Genomic DNA, 19,395 nt, shown 5'->3' with positions numbered 1-19,395 from the left:
GCTTTATTCCTCATGCTTGAATAAAAGAAAAATAACTGTGAAATAGAGAAAGAGTAAAAGTCTAGCATGATATGAGACAAAATGAGGTTATGTGGTGGTATGTGCTGGTTCATTAGTTGATTTATGAATAAGGCTGAATGTTAGCATGACTTTGTGATATGAACTTGAGTTACATTTCATGAGACTTGACAAAAGAAAAAGGTCCAAAATAAAAGAAAGAAAATGCAAGAAAAAGAAGCAAAAAGAAATAAACAAGGCTGGGCATCAATAGCTTGAGATTTGGATATATGCCTGTGATGCTTTTTGTACAAAGATAAGCTTGGATAACTAGGTTCTAAGGGGTGCTTCATCACCCGGCAACTTGGGTTAACTAACCCGGGATTGCCAACCAAAAGTCCACCATCAAGAGCTACTTTGAGACAAAGCATTTAGTAACCCAAAGAGGTGCTGGGCATCAATTTCCAAAGAACAAACAGAGATGAACAAAACAAGCTAAATGCCTGTGATGTGTGTGTGCTAAGGAAAGGCTTGAGCAAGTAAGTCCATAGGGGTGTTTCAACACCTAGCATCTTGAACCAACTGGGGCGGGAATGCTGGCTAAAAGCTTACTCTAAAAAGCTGCCTTATCACATAGCATTAAGCCTCATCCAAAAAAAAAAATCCCAAGCAATAACAAGTCTCATTTTTTTTGTAATTCAAAGTAAGGATCTAAAGGAATGTTGATGCCTCAGCCACAGAATAAAAATCCCTAAGATACCATGCATGAAAACCCCATTTACCAGTATTCAATGTCTTCCAATAAAAGGGCTTATACACTTCTCTGCTTCTAGTAATTTTTCTTATGTTTTACTGCTTGCTTGGGGACAAGCAAGCTTTAAGTTTGGTGTTGTGATGACAAGTCATCTTACACTACAACAAATATGGCCTTTAGCAACGCCAAATTTTGCAACGCTTTAAAACCGTTCTCTTAGATAGGTTTAGACAACGGTTTTTTAAAGTGTTACTGTTGAATTCAATTTTTCATCAATTTATAGCAACAAATTAAAACCGTTCTGTTTGACTATTTTAAAGAACGGTTTTATGACCGTTACCATGATTTGGCTTTAAGCAACGGTTTTTTATCGTTGTTTAAAGAATTGCACAAAGAAAACGCATTAAAACCGTTGCTGAAATGCTACACTTTAAAACCGTTCCATTAGATGGTCTTAGACAACGGTTTTTACAGTGTTGCTGTTGAAGTTTATTTTTTCATTATGCTATAGTAACCAAATAAAACCGTTCTCTTTGCCTATTTTAAAGAACGGTTTTACAACCATTACAACAATTATTTATGAAACAACTATTTTTTAAATTATTTAAATAATTAGACAAATTAAATAATACTAATAAAAATAATTTCAGATAATTATATAAATTGAAACTATTTTCTTATAAATATTGAATTTATAAAATACTCAAAAATTATTTTTATAAATAAATAACAAATATTATTTAAAAAAAATAAAAATAAAATAAATTTATTATAAATATTATATATTATTATAAATATATAAAAAATATTATATTTTTAACACATATAGCTAAAATAAATTTATAATAAATATTATATATTTTTATTATAATATATAATAAATATTAATATTAAAAAATAAAATTAAAATAGTTTTAAAATAAATATTATATATCTATTATTGATTATTAATTTTTTCCTAATTAATAAAGGAATGAAACATAACAGCGCAAAAGGCTTAAGCTAAGTAGTCACCAAGAAAATAAGGCTAATAAGAAAGCCCTCCTTCTCTTCGAAACCAAAGAGCTTCCTCCCCCTCCACCGTACCGAACCCTAACCTACGCCTCAGAATCGGAGAAGTCATCGCACCGCAGCTCTCCATGAAGCCGTAAATGGCACCATCATCGCAAGTCACCAGGAAGCCCCAAATCGCCACTCACTATCATCGCACCATCATCGTCACTCCATTCTTCCCGATATCGTCGCTGCCTCCTTCTTCCCGGCGTCGCTGAGTCTCTCTGCGGCGTCGCTGCTTCTCCCCGCTCCGTGGCTTCACTGCTTCTCCACGGCGTCCTTACTTCTCCCTGTTCTGTTTCTACGTCGCTATTTCTGCTTCACTGTCTTCGCTGGTTGTAGATTGTGCTTCGCTGCTGCTGGTGCTTCACTGCTGCTGGTGCTTCGCTGCTGCTGGTGCTTCGTTGCTGCTGCTGCTGCTTCGTTGCTGCTGCTGCTTCGCTGCATTGGCCGTGGTTTGTCATATGTGGTAAGTGGTCTTCATCTCTGATTTCTGTTATATATCAAGGTTTGTTTGGCTGTTGGGTGATTTTGTTGGCTGTGGAAAGTGGTGATGTTTGTGAACATGACCAAGATGAGTGTTGAATGTCGACTGAGTTTCTGTTCTTGTTTGAATTTCGACTGTGTACTTGTGAAATGAACCTGGGGCTTAGGTTAGTCTGTTATTTAAGGTAGCAAAATTTTTATTATCTGCTAGTAGTGTGTTCGGTGGCATTATGGTTCTGTTTCTTTGCTTTCTTTGAGGTGTTCTATGGTGGATGCCCAATTATTTATCTGCTTTGTTTATTTTAGCCTTATTTTATAATGTTATTATTTGAGTGAGTTGTGGACTGCTTTTCATGTTGGTTGGTTTCATCTGGGATAACAGAGGAATTTCATGCTTATTCCAACTATTCAACTTAGAGATTAGCATAAATTCTGCTCTTCTTCCTACATGCCTCAATTAATCAGGATAAATTTTTATTAAGTTAAATATTTGATGGAAAATGTGATGCTTGTAGATGCTCCCCATTCTTGATTCGCAGTTACAATGACCAAATACCAATCGATGACCCCTTTGAATATATGTATATAATACTGGTTTTAATGACAATCTGGCTTGCTGCTTCTCCGATTTCTGCTCTTCTTTTCTTAAGCATATCAATGGATAAATCAATTTTATAAGCCTGAATCTTATTGCAAGTTAAGCTTTAGCAAAAAACCAAAAACAACATCATTTCATTTGAGCTATTTCATTTTTCTTTAAATTGTTGTTAACAAATAATGAAGTTCCAACCGTTTTATATACTTTTCTTAATAATTAATTATGGTGCCTGATGCATGTCTTGTGAAGGGAACCCCCACACCAATATCAGCCTTTCATTTTCAACAAGTGTCACTTGTGACTCATCACACATTAGGAACCCCACCTTCCTCTCTTTCTTTTCTAAAATCTTCTTATCAACCACAATTGAAATTATGATGTGTTAGTTTGTGAACTAATATTTAAAGAGTAATGATAATATTATTCTGCTCTTGATAATTCTATTGTTTGATTTTTTAGTTATATATCACTTTTAAAAATAAGATTTCTAAAAACTGATTTTAAAAGTGAATTTTTTGTTAAAAAATCTGGTTATAAATTACTTATATTTTTATTCTTTGTTGCTGTTTTAGTTTGTCTCTTTAAAACCAGAAAAAGAGAATCAAATAGCGGATCTCTCTGTAGCTGCGACTACCTTAGACATTGAGCTACACTACAGGTAAATCACTTAATATATTATTTTTTAATTTTGTTTGAACATTTAATTGTTAAGAATATTTACTGATTAATTGTTTGCTTAAGCTTCTTTGCATAGTTTGTTAGATATAAATTGTTAGTCTCTTGATTGGTTGAGATGTTCTCTTTCGAACATGTGTGGTTGACTTCTAGAAATTTTTTAGAGGCAATAAGCTCTTGATTAGAAAAAATCACTTATAGTTAGTCTAAAACATATGCTCGTGTTCTTTTATTTTAGTTGACAAAGTAATGGACAAAGGGTGGACTAGTTTACCAAGACATACTGAGGGTTACCAAATTGGTGTTAATTCATTTTTGGATTTTGCCTTTTCTAAAGGTAGACCACAAGGACAAGAAATTCTTTGTCCTTGTTCTATATGTAATAACTTTAGTTGGGGGCGAAGGGATGAAGTTTATGATCATTTAATAAGTAAGGGATTTCAAAAAGGTTACACTGTGTGGGTTCATCACGGCGAAAGGATAAGTCACATGGAAAGTGAATCCGATGAGAGTGAAATCCATGAAGGATTTGTCGACGACATTGATGGGCTGCTAAAGGAGACGTTTCGGCATGTGCTGGAAGGAGATAAAGATGCTGATGGGCCAAACGAAGATGCAAAAAAGTTTTATAACTTGCTTGAAGAAGGAAAACAAGAGTTATATCCTGGCTGTAAAAAATTTTCGACATTATCATTCGTTATCCGTTTGTATTTGTTGAAGACTCTTAATGGTTGGAGCAACGCATCCTTTACTGCTCTACTTGAATTACTGAAAGATGCGATTCCTCATTTGAATATTCCTGATTCTTTCAATAAAATCAAGGTCATGGTAAAAGATTTAGGACTTGGTTATAATAAAATTCATGCTTGTCCGAACGATTGTGTTCTGTTCCGGGATACATATGAAGATGATGAATTTTGTCCAATTTGTGGAGCTTCCAGGTACATAGAAAATGTTGAGGTAGATATAGAAGTTGATAAGTTGAAGAAAAAACCTGTGCCTGCCAAGGTTTTGAGGCATTTTCCCTTGATTCCAAGGCTTAAGAAGCTGTTCCTGTGTTCCAAAACAGCTGAATCATTAAGGTGGCACGATGAACATCGTTCAAAGGATGGAAAGTTAAGACACCCAGCTGATGGCCAATCATGGAAAGACTTTGACAGGCTTCATCCCGATTTTGCTAAAGAATCTCGTAACATAAGATTAGGGCTAGCTAGCGATGGATTTAATCCATTTAGAACCATGAGCATCTCCCATAGTACATGGCCGGTAGTTTTGGTCGCATACAATCTTCCTCCATGGTGTTGCATGAAACCAGAATATGTCATGATGTCCTTGCTCATCCCTGGTCCGTGTTCGCCTGGAAAAAGCATTGATGTGTATCTTCAGCCATTAATTGAAGAGTTGAAGGTTTTATGGGAAGTTGGAATGGAAACATATGATGCTTCAAAGAATCAAACTTTTCAACTACATGCAGCACTTTTATGGACCATAAGTGACTTTCCAGCTTATGCTATGTTATCCGGTTGGAGCACAAAGGGAAAGTTAGCATGTCCTTGCTGTAATTATGACACCTCCTCTTGTTATTTAAAACATAGCCGGAAGATGTGCTACATGGATCACCGTAAATTTTTGGCTATGGATCATCCATATAGGATGGACAAAAGATCTTTCAATGGCGATGTTGAATTGAGGTCAACACCAGCTTTATTAGATGGGGAACAAATTTTTGAAGATTTGAAAGATTTTGAAAATGTATTTGGAAAGAAGCAAAAAAATAAAATTGATGGTCCATGGAAGAAAAAGTCCATTTTCTTTGAGTTGCCATATTGGAAGCAAAACACATTGCGCCATTGTCTTGATGTTATGCACATCGAGAAAAACGTATGTGATAACATAATTGGAACTTTATTAGACATTCCAGGAAAGTCCAAAGATCATGCAAATGCTCGTTACGATCTCAAAGATATGGGCATAAGAAAAAAACTTCAACCAAAGGAGATAGATGGTGGCAAGAAAGCCAAAATTGCTAAGGCTTGTTTTAACCTTACTAATCAAGAAAAAACCATTTTTTGTGATATTTTGAAGTCAGTAAAATTGCCGTCTGGTAGTGCCTCAAATATTTCTCGGTGTGTTCATGTTGCTGAAAAAAAGATATCAGGCTACAAAAGTCATGATGCTCATTTTATGTTGCATTATTTATTGCAAGTAGCTATAAAATGCACAATGCAGAATCAAGTAGCTGGCCCTTTAATTTATCTAGGTTCATTCTTTCGTTCCTTGTGCCAAAAAGTTGTTGAAAATGATACAATAGATCATTTGGAAGTAGATATTAGAGAGATTTTGTGCCAATTGGAAAGAATATTTCCTCCTAGTTTCTTTGATATAATGGTCCATTTGCCTATTCATCTGGTAAATGAGTTGAGGTTGGGTGGCCCAGTTCAATTTAGGTGGATGTACCCCATCGAGAGATATCTGTGTAGGTTAAAGTCCTACGTTCGCAATAAGAGCCGCCCCGAAGGTTCAATTGCTGAAGGATATTTAGCTGAGGAATGCTTGACATTTTGCTCAAGGTATTTAAGTCCTGATGTGGATACAAGGCTGAGTAGGAGGACACAAAATTATGATAATTGCAGTGAAGCTGACGTATGTCATGATAGCTATTTTGCATGCTTGGGGCGACCAATTGGTGGAAAGAGGAAAGGGCAACCTTTTTCTCTAGATACCAACTCAAAAATACAAGCTCATCGGTACATCTTATTCAATTGTGATAAAGTTAAAGACTACATTAGGTATTTTTTATATATTTTCCAGTTACGAATTCTCTATTAGCTATTTTACTTACTCGCTCTTTGCTTACTTTAGAGAGTATGAGGAACATGTCAACAATCAAACTAAAGGTAGAAAATGGAAGAAGGCAAAAACTCTAAGCCATGATTTTAGTGAATGGTTCAAAGAGCGTGCTTCTCATGAAGGTGTTCCGAAACAACTTAAAGATTTGTCTAGAGGCCCAAACACAGTTGCAAAACGATTTTCTAGTTATGTAATCAATGGCTACAAATTTCAAACTAGAGAACATGATGCAAGCCACACAACTCAAAACAGTGGTGTGACTTTGGTGTGCGAAACACCAAGCTTTGCTAGTGCCAAGGACAACAACCCAATGACCAAAGCTGTAACATATTTTGGTGCAATAAAAGACATAATTGAGTTAGACTATTATGCATGTTTCAAATTTGTTCTTTTCAATTGTGATTGGTTTGAAGTTGAGGAAGAGAATTTTGGTCTAACTTCAGTTCACTTTAATAAAAGATGTTCTCGGGATGATCCTTTTGTATTAGCTTCACAAGTCCACCAATGTTTTTATATTCAAGACCCTTTTAACAAAGACAAGCATTATGTCATGGACACAGTGCCAAGGGATTTATTCAATGTGTGTGATGGGTATGATGTTGAAGCCGAAGAGTCTAATCAGAAGGACCCCTTTGATCAAGCGAATAATTTGTTTGTGCCAAAGGATAATTGTGAAGTTCAATGGACTAGAGAAGACATGCCAAATACAATCATTGAGAAACCTTCACTTGTTCTACAACAAGCTGAATATGATGATGATTCTGATCTTTAAAGAGATTTCTCTTCTCAACATAGAATAATTTTTTTTACTTTTATTTTTGGTGTAATTGATTATAAACAGGTGCATTTCTTATAGATTCTTGGTTCTTTTAATATGTGATTTGGTTTTTTAATATTATGTTAATAGATTTTTTACGATGTATAATAATCTCATTATTTTATTTCCTTTTTCAGAAAATGTTCAAAAACTTCATTGAAAATGAGATTGATTCAAAGTCAAGTGCTGAATTGCGTGCAAAGTTCTTCAAGAATATAGAAGTTAAGCGAGAAAAGATGTCTTCTAGTCAGCAGCAACATCAACCACCACCACCACTAAAGAGGATAAAAACCCTTACTAATAAGGAAAGGGAGCAGAAGTTAAGGAAAACTGGTGTCCAACCAAATGATAAGCAGAATTTTGTAGAAAAGCCAAAAATTGCAAAAGAAAAAGGGCAGAATTTGAAGAAAGGTAAAGTACAGATGGAAGCAAGTATGACTCACTCACAAGGATCAACATGTAGACAAGAAAAAGAACTTCCTTCTAAATCTACTGCTGTGGCTCACAAGATTACTAACGAAGTAGATTCTAGAATGACTCAAGATTTGAAGAGAAAAGAGACCACAAATGAAGATGATATTGAAGAGTGTGGCAGTTTGCAAGAAAGGCCAACTAAGAAGGGAAAAACACGTCAATTTGCTTCAATGCCGATTGATACTTTTCTTCAACTTAACAATGAACCTGATGATGAAGAGCAATTGGATGAGAATGAAGGAGATATTATAGAGGAGCAGGACAAGGATTATATTAATCCAACTGAGGCTGAGAACATAGACAATACTTTGAAAGGTAAACTTTTTGCAGGTTCTCAATTTTTTTTCCTGTTTACTTTTTCTTAGTTTAGTTAGTTTGTTCAGTTTTTGTTAAATTAGTCAGTTTAGTTATGCATGCTTAGTGGATTATAGGTGGTTAGGAAGTTTTATCTGAATTGTAGTGGATTTAGGTTGAACTTTTTGGTTGCTGCTGATGCCTTTTATGAATGGTTTTATGAGCTGCTTTATCCTTGTTAATGGCTGATTTCATGCCTTATTTTGATTGAGCAATGATGCTGATGGCCTTATTCTGAGCCGGTTTATTAATGCTGCTTTGGTTTTAGCGAGTTCATATGGGTTGATCCCAGCTGTTTAGTGCTGCTTTATCCCTGTTAATGGCTGATCTCATGCCTTGTTTTGATTGAGCAATGATGCTGATGGCCTTATTCTGAGCCGGTTTATTAGTGCTGATTTGGTTTTAATGAGTTCATATGGGTTGATTTTGCTGTTTAGTGCTGCTTTATCCTTGTTAATGGCAGATTTCTTGCCTTGTTTTTATTGAGCAATGATGATGATAATGGCCTTATTCTGAGCTATTTTATTAGTGCTAATTTTGTTTTACTGAGTTCATATGGGTTGATTTTACTGTTTAGTGCTGCTTTATCCTTGTTAATGGCTGATTTCATGCCTTGTTTTGATTGAGCAATGATGATGATGATGGCCTTACTCTGTGCTATTTTATAAGTGCTAATTTGGTTTTAGTGAGTTCATCTGGGTTGATCCTAGCTGTTTAGTGCTGCTTTATCCTTGTTAATGGCTGGTTTTATGCCTTGTTTTTATTGAGCAATGATGATGATGATGGCCTTATTCTGAGCTATTTTATAAGTGCTGATTTGGTTTTAGTGAGTTCATATGGGTTGATTTTGCTGTTTAGTGCTGCTTTATCCTTGTTAATGGCAGATTTCTTGCCTTGTTTTTATTGAGCAATGATGATGATAATGGCCTTATTCTGAGCTATTTTATTAGTGCTAATTTTGTTTTAGTGAGTTCATATGGGTTGATTTTACTGTTTAGTGCTGCTTTATCCTTGCTAATGGCTGATTTCATGCCTTGTTTTGATTGAGCAATGATGATGATGATGGCCTTACTCTGAGCTATTTTATAAGTGCTAATTTGGTTTTAGTGAGTTTATCTGGGTTGATCCTAGCTGTTTAGTGCTGCTTTATCCTTGTTAATGGCTGGATTCATGCCTTGTTTTTATTGAGCAATGATGATGATGATGGCCTTATTCTGAGCTATTTTATAAGTGCTGATTTGGTTTTAGTGAGTTCATATGGGTTGATTTTGCTGTTTAGTGCTGCTTTATCCTTGTTAATGGCAGATTTCTTGCCTTGTTTTTATTGAGCAATGATGATGATAATGGCCTTATTCTGAGCTATTTTATTAGTGCTAATTTTGTTTTAGTGAGTTCATATGGGTTGATTTTACTGTTTAGTACTGCTTTATCCTTGTTAATGGCAGATTTCTTGCCTTGTTTTTATTGAGCAATGATGATGATAATGGCCTTATTCTGAGCTATTTTATTAGTGCTAATTTTGTTTTAGTGAGTTCATATGGGTTGATTTTACTGTTTAGTGCTGCTTTATCCTTGTTAATGGCAGATTTCTTGCCTTGTTTTTATTGAGCAATGATGATGATAATGGCCTTATTCTGAGCTATTTTATTAGTGCTAATTTTGTTTTAGTGAGTTCATATGGGTTGATTTTACTGTTTAGTGCTGCTTTATCCTTATTAATGGCAGATTTCATGCCTTGTTTTTATTGAGCAATGATGATGATGATGGCCTTATTCTGAGCTATTTTATAAGTGCTGATTTGGTTTTAGTGAGTTCATATGGGTTGATTTTGCTGTTTAGTGCTGCTTTATCCTTGTTAATGGCAGATTTCTTGCCTTGTTTTTATTGAGCAATGATGATGATAATGGCCTTATTCTGAGCTATTTTATTAGTGCTAATTTGGTTTTAGTGAGTTCATCTGGGTTGATTTTACTGTTTAGTGCTGCTTTATCCTTGTTAATGGCAGATTTCTTGCCTTGTTTTTATTGAGCAATGATGATGATAATGGCCTTATTCTGAGCTATTTTATTAGTGCTAATTTTGTTTTAGTGAGTTCATATGGGTTGATTTTACTGTTTAGTGCTGCTTTATCCTTGTTAATGGCAGATTTCTTGCCTTGTTTTTATTGAGCAATGATGATGATAATGGCCTTATTCTGAGCTATTTTATTAGTGCTAATTTTGTTTTAGTGAGTTCATATGGGTTGATTTTACTGTTTAGTGCTGCTTTATCCTTGTTAATGGCAGATTTCATGCCTTGTTTTTATTGAGCAATGATGATGATGATGGCCTTATTCTGAGCTATTTTATAAGTGCTGATTTGGTTTTAGTGAGTTCATATGGGTTGATTTTGCTGTTTAGTGCTGCTTTATCCTTGTTAATGGCAGATTTCTTGCCTTGTTTTTATTGAGCAATGATGATGATAATGGCCTTATTCTGAGCTATTTTATTAGTGCTAATTTGGTTTTAGTGAGTTCATCTGGGTTGATTTTACTGTTTAGTGCTGCTTTATCCTTGTTAATGGCAGATTTCTTGCCTTGTTTTTATTGAGCAATGATGATGATAATGGCCTTATTCTGAGCTATTTTATAAGTGCTGATTTGGTTTTAGTGAGTTCATATGGGTTGATTTTGCTGTTTAGTGCTGCTTTATCCTTGTTAATGGCAGATTTCTTGCCTTGTTTTTATTGAGCAATGATGATGATGATGGCCTTATTCTGAGCTATTTTATTAGTGCTAATTTTGTTTTAGTGAGTTCATATGGGTTGATTTTACTGTTTAGTGCTGCTTTATCCTTGTTAATGGCAGATTTCTTGCCTTGTTTTTATTGAGCAATGATGATGATAATGGCCTTATTCTGAGCTATTTTATAAGTGCTGATTTGGTTTTAGTGAGTTCATATGGGTTGATTTTGCTATTTAGTGCTGCTTTATCCTTGTTAATGGCTGATTTCATGCCTTGTTTTGATTGAGCAATGATGCTGATGGCCTTATTCTGAGCTCTTTGTATAGAGACAACAGTGAAGAAAACACGAGGTCCTACACAATGCTTGAAGATTCATGCAAGACAGATGGAGGATAGAGAAGAAATTACTCTAGATAATGAAGGAGAGGCAATTGGTCCTACTGATGAAGCTGTAAATAACTTGAGCAAATTTTTGGGCACAGTGGCAAGGAATTCAGATTTTTGTCCATTAATTTACACAAATTGGAAGGGGATTAAAGATAAAGAAGCCATTTGGGAATATGTTAAAGTGAGAATATTATTATTGTTTCTTTTAGAAACTTTTTGGAAATGTACACATGTATTTTATTCTTACTAGCAAACAATTTTTGTGTTTTATAGGCTAAGTTCATTATTCCAACTGAAGGAAAGAGGATAGTCCTTGCTCGTATCAATGACAACTGGAGACGGTATAAGACCACAATCAAGCAAAATCATTTTCTGCCATACAAATGTGTTAACGAAATGCTGAAAAATCGTCCTAAAAGCATACCTGAGAGTCATTTTCGCAAGTTGATTGCTTATTGGAGAACTGAGAAAGTTAAGGTAAGACATGTGCAACTTATTGTAGTCTGTTTATGCAATTATGAGTTATATGAATTTATGAGTGAAATATGATAATTTTTTGATAATACTTGTCTCTTGCTATGTAGAAAATGTCTGCGCAGAATAAGAAAAATAGGGCACAACAGAAATTTAGCCATCGAAAGGGACCAATAAATTTTGCAAGAATACGTGCAAGATTGGTACAAATTTTTATTCTTTGTGCATTTGTATGTGTATGTGGGGTGCAAGAATACGTGCATTATTTTTAACTCTATATAAATGCTTGTTGAACTGGACTTATAGGCTGCTTCTAAGGAAATAATGAACCACCTACTCAAGCAGAAATGTTTGTTGAGACTCGCCAAAGCACAAAGGGAAAATCATTGGATGAAGACACTTTGGATGTTATTGTAAGTATTGGGAGTTAATTTGATTAAAATAGGTTATGGATTTCTTGTGTCTTGGTAATTTGTCCATCATTTGTGGTTATCTTTATGCTTGCAGTTGAGTTAAAACAATGCTGATACTATTCTTAATTGCTATTATTTGATTTGATGTTGTCAAATGATATATGTTTTGAGTCCAAGTGTGTAGTTACTCTTTTTTGTTATTATTATTTTTTCTTCACATTAATATAGGCACATCTGCAAGCTGAGAATAAAAAGTCTAAAGAATCAGCAATTAGAGCTTTTCAATCCATATTTGGCAAAGAGAAGGCAGGGAGAGTGCGATGTCACGGAAGAGTTACCACACCAACTTTGTTGAAGAAAAATGAAGAAATTGCCACCCTTAAGCAGCAACATGCAGTTGAGAAAGCATCATTAGAGGGTAAAGTTGATGTGATGCAAAAAGAAGTAGATGAACTAAAATCACTTGTTAAGATGATGTTGCAACAAAAAAGTTCAGGAGTGGACCTTGAGATGTTAGCTGCTCAACTAGGAAGCACTTTAGGCAATCCGAACAATGATGCGCATGAGGAGGTATTATTTATTGTTAAAGTTTCTATATTGTTATGATATATTCTCCTCTCTCTCTCAAACATTTTTAGTAGACATTATTAGTATTAAAGATGTGTAGTTTTATATTTGATTTTTTTTCTTTTTTTACAGGAAAACTATGTTGAAGGGGAAATCGAACTTGGTTAAGGTCAAATTTTTAAGAGCAAGTGTTACAGAGTAAAAGTCATGAACTTGTGGATCGGACATGATGATAAATCTATTTGCTACTTAGCTATTTTAACTCTTCTTTGTTATATTTTTTGCAACATTAGATGATATAGTTGAGGTTGTCATGATAGTATTGTGGTATCTTGAATGTGATTGTGGATCTTACAACAATCTTTGTAAGTCAAATTTGATGAAAAATGTTCAATTATTTTTTTTTTTGTGACTTTATTTAAATAGTTTAGATTATTTATTGACTATAAATAATTAAAAAAATGAAATTAATTTCATTCACGAAAAAACTACTATTGTAAATAAAGAATTATATATTACAAAAAACCGTTGTCAAAAGTTAAAAAGGACAACAGTGTTAAAACCGTTGCCAAAAAATAACAACAACGGTAACGCTTTAAAACCGTTTGTCTTACATTACTATAAAATGGCAATATTTTAAAACTGTTGCCAAAAAAACTAATGGTAACGCTTTTAAACCGTTGTCTTAGATGACTATATAATGGCAATGGTTTCAAAACCGTTGCCATAAAACCAGCTGGTAACGGTTTTAAACCGTTGTCTTAGACAACTATAAATTGGCAACAGTACAAAAACCATTACCAAAAAACGACACCAACGGTAATGCTTTAAAACCGTTGCTGTTGTGGATAACAAAACTACAACAGTTTAAAACCGTTGCCAATCCAGGTACGATTTTAAACCGTTGTATCAAGATAGAGAACGGTCTAAAACCGTTGCTTTCCGAGTAACGGTTTGAAACCGTTGTTTAAAATTTGTGTTCAAAACCGTTGCCTATACCAGTAACTTTGGCAACGGTTTTTTGGTTATCGTTGCCTTAGGTCAAAAACCGTTGCCTTTGAGCATTGGCAACGGCCGCATATACCACAGGTCAAAAACCGTTGCCAAAGCGTTGCCTAAAGTTTAGGGAACGGTTTTTCAGTCTACGGCAACAGTTTTTGACCGTTGCGAAAAGCCTTATTTGTTGTAGTGTTAGCCTAGTTTCACTAGCCTTTTTCTTATGTTTTCACTTGAATTGTGCACTTTCTTGAGCCATAAGCAAGCCAATTGGGTAGATTTTCATGCTTCCTTTGATTGAATCAACCATAGATGAATTAATGCAATTTCATGAGGTTTTATGCTATAATTGTCACATATTATGAAAGAATGAATATCTCATGATTTTGAGCATAGCTTTGATGTGTTTGGTTGATTAATGATAGGAGAAGAAAGCTTGGAGAAAGGTTGAAGCAAGAAGGAATGGCTAGGAGGAAGAGAGGACAAAAAGTTTGAGCAAAAGTTTGCCTCAAACTTTAGCTCAAACTTTTGGAATAAGTGAAAATGAACCAGGGAGCAAAAAGCTTGACCAAAAGTTTGCCTCAAACTTTTACACAAACTTTTGGGAGAAAAGCTTGAGCCAACGTTTGCCTCAAACTTTTGGGCAAATGTTGGCATCACAAATCAACACCCCGAGAGCAAAAGTTTGCGCCAACGTTTGCCTCAAACTTTTTGGCAAACGTTGGCGCCATGAACAACACACCCTGGAGAGCAAAAGTTTGCGCCAACGTTTGCCTCAAACTTTTTGGCAAACGTTGGCGCCATGAGTATGCAAGGGGGAGCCAACGTTTGAGCAAAAGTTTGACCCCAAACTTTGGCCCAAACGTTGGTAGCAGCAAGATAAGCCATCTGGTGTAAAAAGTTTGAGTAAAAGTTTGCCTCAAACTTTTACTCAAACTTTTACTCAAGCTTTTATAATTTACAACCCGGTTCACATTGGTTCTTTCTCCAACTCCAAGAGCAATCAACCAAGGCCTTTTTCAACCCAATTCCATCAAGAGCAAAGGCCCAATTCAAGGCTTGAAGACCATTTGAAGAAAGTGTATAAATAGCATAGGATTTAAGTTTTTCGAGGAGCTTTCTTTTCGGTTTTGATTGAGTGCACTTAGTAGAGAGCTCACTTTACATTTTTGGATTGTTGTTTTAATTCAAGGGAATTTGGGAGGAGAATTGATCTCTCTTCTTCCTTGTTCTTGCTTGAATACTCTTTACTTTTCTTGCTTCGGATCTTGGGTGGAGAATTGAAGAACTTCTGTTTCAATCTCACCTTGGGATCTTGTTTAATTCTCTGCTTAATCGAATTCCCGTTTCTGTTAATTGTTCTTCTTCTACTTTCTTTGCAATTTACAATTCCTCATTTCCTTTGCAATTGTTTTTGTTGGATCTAGGAAGGCATTGAGATCTAGACTTGGTTATCTAGTCTCTTGGGTCCTGAGATCTAAATTTCAATTTTACATTCTCTGTTTAATGCTTTTCAATCTCATTTACATTTCTGTTTTTAGATCCGATTCAATCCAAGTTATCTTCTACTTCTCTGTTTGTTGCAATTTACTTTTCCTTGTTTAATTTCTGCAAATCCAATTCCAAATTCCCTTTATAATTCAAGCCATTTACATTTCTTGCAATTTAAGATTCTGCAATTTACATTTCTTGCGTTCTAAGTTTCTGCCATTTAATTTCTTGTTCTTTAAGATTCAGCACTTTAAATTTCAGTTCTCTTTAATTTCATGCAATTTACCCATTCCCTTTACTTTCCATGCAATTTAAATTCTGTGAATCACAAATCTCTCAACCAAATCTTGATTCGCTTGACTAAATCAACCACTAAACTAAAATTGCTCAATCCTTCAATCCCTGTGGGATCGACCTCACTCCCGTGAGTTATTATTACTTGATGCGACCCGGTGCACTTGCCGGTGAGTTTTGTGTCGGATCGTTTTCCGCACATCAGTTGTGCTGACCGGTTTTTTTTTCGTTGTGCTGACCGATTTTTTCCCTTTTTTTACGTTGTGATGACCTTTTTTTTTTACGTTGTGCTGACCGGTTCCCCCCACCCTTTTTTTTACGTTGTGCAGTTGTGCTGACCTTTTTTTTCCCTTTTTTACGTTGTGCTGACCTTTTTTCTTTTTTTCTTTTTTTTTTACGTTGTTCTGGCCGGTTTTTCCCCTTTTTTTACGTTGTGCTGACAGTTTTTTTCACGTTGTGCTGACCGGTTTTTTCCCCTTTTTTACCCTGTGCTGACCGGTTTTTTTACGTTGTGCTGACCGGTTTTTTTCCCTTTTTTTACGTTGTGCTGAGCGGTTTTTTTTTACATTGTGCTAGGCGGTTTTTTTTAGGTTGTGCTGACCGGTTTCCCCCACCCTTTTTTTAACGTTGTGCAGTTGTGCTGACCTATTTTTTCCCCTTTTTTACATTGTGCTGACCGTTTTGTTCTTTTTTTTATGTTGTTCTGACCGATTTTTTTCCCTTTTTTAACATTGTGCTGACTATTTTTTTTATTTTTATCTTTTTTACATTGTGCTGACCGGTTTTTTTCCCCTTTTTTACGTTGTGCTGATCGGTTTTTTTTTGCGTTGTACAAACCGATTTTTTCCCTTTTTTACGTTGTGCTGACCGGTTTTTTTTCCGTTGTGCTGACCAATTTTTTTCCCTTTTTTTACGTTGTGATGACTTTTTTTTTACGTTGTGCTGACCGGTTCCCCCCTTTTTTTACGTTGTGCAGTTGTGCTGACCTTTTTTTCCCTTTTTTTACGTTCTGCTGACCGTTTTTTATTTTTTTTCTTTTTTTTACATTGTTCTGACCGGTTTTTTTCCCTTTTTTTATGTTGTTGGTGCGCGAAATTGTGAACAATACTTTTTCACAACTCAAATAATCCCCGGTAATGGCTCCAAGAACTTGGTGGCTCAATACCATGGCATTACACAACTTCGCACAACTAACCAGCAAGTGCACTGGGTCGTCCAAGTAATAAACCTTACGTGAGTAAGGGTCGATCCCACGGAGATTGTTAGTATTGAAGCAAGCTATGGTCATCTTGTAAATCTTAGTCAGGCAAACTCAGATGTATATGGTGATGAACGAAAATAACATAAAGATAAAGATAGAGATACTTATGTAATTCATTGGTGTAAGAGCTTCAGACAAGTGTATGAAGATGCCTTCCCTTCCGTCTCTCTGCTTTCCTAATGCCTTCATCCAATCCTTTCTTACTCCTTTCCATGGCAAGCTCGTGTAAGGTTTCACTGTTGTCAGCAGCTACCTCCCATCCGCGCAGTGAAAGCTAATGCACACACTCTGTCACAGTGCTGCCAATCATCGGTTTGGTTCCCTCCCCTACCGGAATAGAATAACTCTTTTGCGTCTGTCACTAACGCCCAGTAGGTTACAGGTTTGAAGCACGTCACAGTCATTCAATCATTGAATCCTACTCAGAACACCACAGACAAGGTTAGACCTTCCGGATTCTCTTGAATGCTGCCATCAGTTCTTGCCTATACCACGAAGACTTTGATCTCACGGAATGGCTGGCTCATTTGTCAGGCGAGCACTCGGTTGTCAGGCGATCAACCATGCATCGTGCAATCCGGAATCCAAGAGATATTCACTAAGCCTCAAATGCTTGTAGAACAAGAGTGGTTGTCAGTCACCTTGTTCATAGGTGAGAATGATGATGAGTGTCAATCATCACCTTCATCAAGTTGAAGAACAAGTGATATCTTGGTAAAAGAACAAGCGGAATTGAATAGAAGAACTATAGTAATTGCATTAATACTCGAGGTACAGCAGAGCTCCACACCTTAATCTATGGTGTGTAGAAACTCCACCGTTGAAAATACATAAGAACAAGGTCTAGGCATGGCCGTGAGGCCAGCCTCCCCAAAGTGATCAAAGGATCAAAAATAATCCAAAGATTCTTAAATACAATAGTAAAAGGTCCTACTTATAGAAAACTAGTAGCCTAAGGTGTACAGAAATGAGTAAATGACATAAAAATCCTCTTCCGGGCCCACTTGGTGTGTGCTTGGGCTGAGCAATGAAGCAAATTTCGTGTAGAGACTCTTCTTGGAGTTAAACGCCAGCTTTGGTGCCAGTTTGGGCGTTTAACTCCCATTTGGGTGCCAGTTCCAGTGTTTAACGCTGGGATTTCTTGAGGTGACTTTGAACGCCGGTTTGGGCCATCAAATCTTGGGCAAAGTATGGACTATCATATATTGCTGGAAAGCCCAGGATGTCTACTTTCCAACGCCGTTGAGAGCGCGCCAATTGGGCTTCTGTAGCTCCAGAAAATCCGCTTCGAGTGCAGGGAGGTCAGAATCCAACAGCATCTGCAGTCCTTTTTGGTCTCTGGATCAGATTTTTGCTCAGGTCCCTCAATTTCAGCCAGAAAATACCTGAAATCACAGAAAAACACACAAACTCATAGTAAAGTCAGAAAAGTGAATTTAACTAAAAACTAATAAAAATATACTAAAAACTAACTAGATCATATCAAAAACATACTAAAAACAATGCCAAAAAGCATACAAATTATCCGCTCATCACAACACCAAACTTAAATTGTTGCTTGTCCCCAAGCAACTGAAAATCAAATAAGATAAAAGGAAGAGAGTATGCAATGAATTCCAAAAACATCTGTGAAGATCAATATTAATTAGATGAGCGGGGCTTTTAACTTTTTGCCTCTGAACAGTTTTGGCATCTCAATCTATCCTTTGAAATTCAGAATGGTTGGCTTCTTTAGGAACTTAGAATCCAGATGGTGTTAATGATTCTCCTAGTAAAGTATGATGATTCTTGAACATAGCTATTTATTGAGTCTTGGCTGTGGCCCAAAGCACTCTGTCTTTCCAGTATTACCACCGGATACATACATGCCACAGACACATAATTGGGTGAACCTTTTCAGATTGTGATTTAGCTTTGCTAAAGTCCCCAATTAGAGGTGTCCAGGGTTCTTAAGCACACTCTTATTTGCCTTGGATCACAACTCTTATTTTTTTCGTTTTCTTTTTTTTTTTTCTCTTTTTTTTTTTTTTGAATAGCAATGCTTTTTCTTGCTTCAAGAATCATTTTATTGATTTTTCAGATCCTCAATAACATGTCTCCTTTTTCATCATTCTTTCAAGAGCCAACATTCATGAACCACAAATTCAAGATACATATGCACTGTTTAAGCATACATTCAGAGAACAAAAATATTGCCACACATCAAAATAATTAAACTATTATAAAATTCAAATTCATGCAATTCTTCCTTTTTCAATTAAGCACATTTTTATTCAAGAAAGGTGATGGATTCATAGGACATTCATAACTTTAAGGCATAGACACTAAGACACTAATGATCATAAGACACAAGCATGGATAACATAAAGCACTAAAATTCGAAAAACAAAGGAATAAAGAACAAGGAAATCAAGGAATGGGTCCACCTCAGTGATGGCGGCTCTTCCTTGCTTTTGAAGGTCCTATGGAGTGCTTGAGCTCCTCAATGTCTCTTCCTTGCCTTTGTTGCTCCTCTCTCATGATTCTTTGTTCTTCTCTAATTTCATGGAGGAGAATGGAGTGTTCTTGGTGCTCCACCCTTAGTTGTCCCATGTTGGAACTCAATTCTCCTAGGGAGGTGTTTAGTTGCCCCCAATAGTCTTGTGGAGGAAAATTCATCCCTTGAGGAATCTCAGGGATCTCATGACGGATCTCCGGATATTCACCCTTTTTGAGTGAAAAGGGGACTTCGG

The 19,395-nt window shown here is 35.8% G+C and overlaps 1 protein-coding gene across 1 annotated transcript; it reads left to right on the top strand.

Moving 5' to 3' along the window:
- Positions 1 to 7,370: 7,370 nt before the first annotated feature.
- On the top strand, positions 7,371 to 12,789 carry LOC130939713 (uncharacterized). Its single transcript, XM_057867800.1, has 6 exons — positions 7,371 to 8,019; positions 11,107 to 11,348; positions 11,441 to 11,644; positions 11,752 to 11,844; positions 12,283 to 12,624; positions 12,754 to 12,789. The coding sequence occupies exons 1-6, from the start codon at positions 7,371 to 7,373 to the stop codon at positions 12,787 to 12,789; spliced, it is 1,566 nt and encodes a 521-aa protein (XP_057723783.1).
- Positions 12,790 to 19,395: the final 6,606 nt, after the last annotated feature.

Source organism: Arachis stenosperma, chromosome 7, assembly GCF_014773155.1.
Source record: "Arachis stenosperma cultivar V10309 chromosome 7, arast.V10309.gnm1.PFL2, whole genome shotgun sequence".
Lineage (NCBI taxonomy): Eukaryota > Viridiplantae > Streptophyta > Magnoliopsida > Fabales > Fabaceae > Arachis > Arachis stenosperma.
The sequence above is the reverse complement of the archived record's forward strand: the minus strand, read 5'-3'. Positions and strand labels throughout refer to the sequence as shown.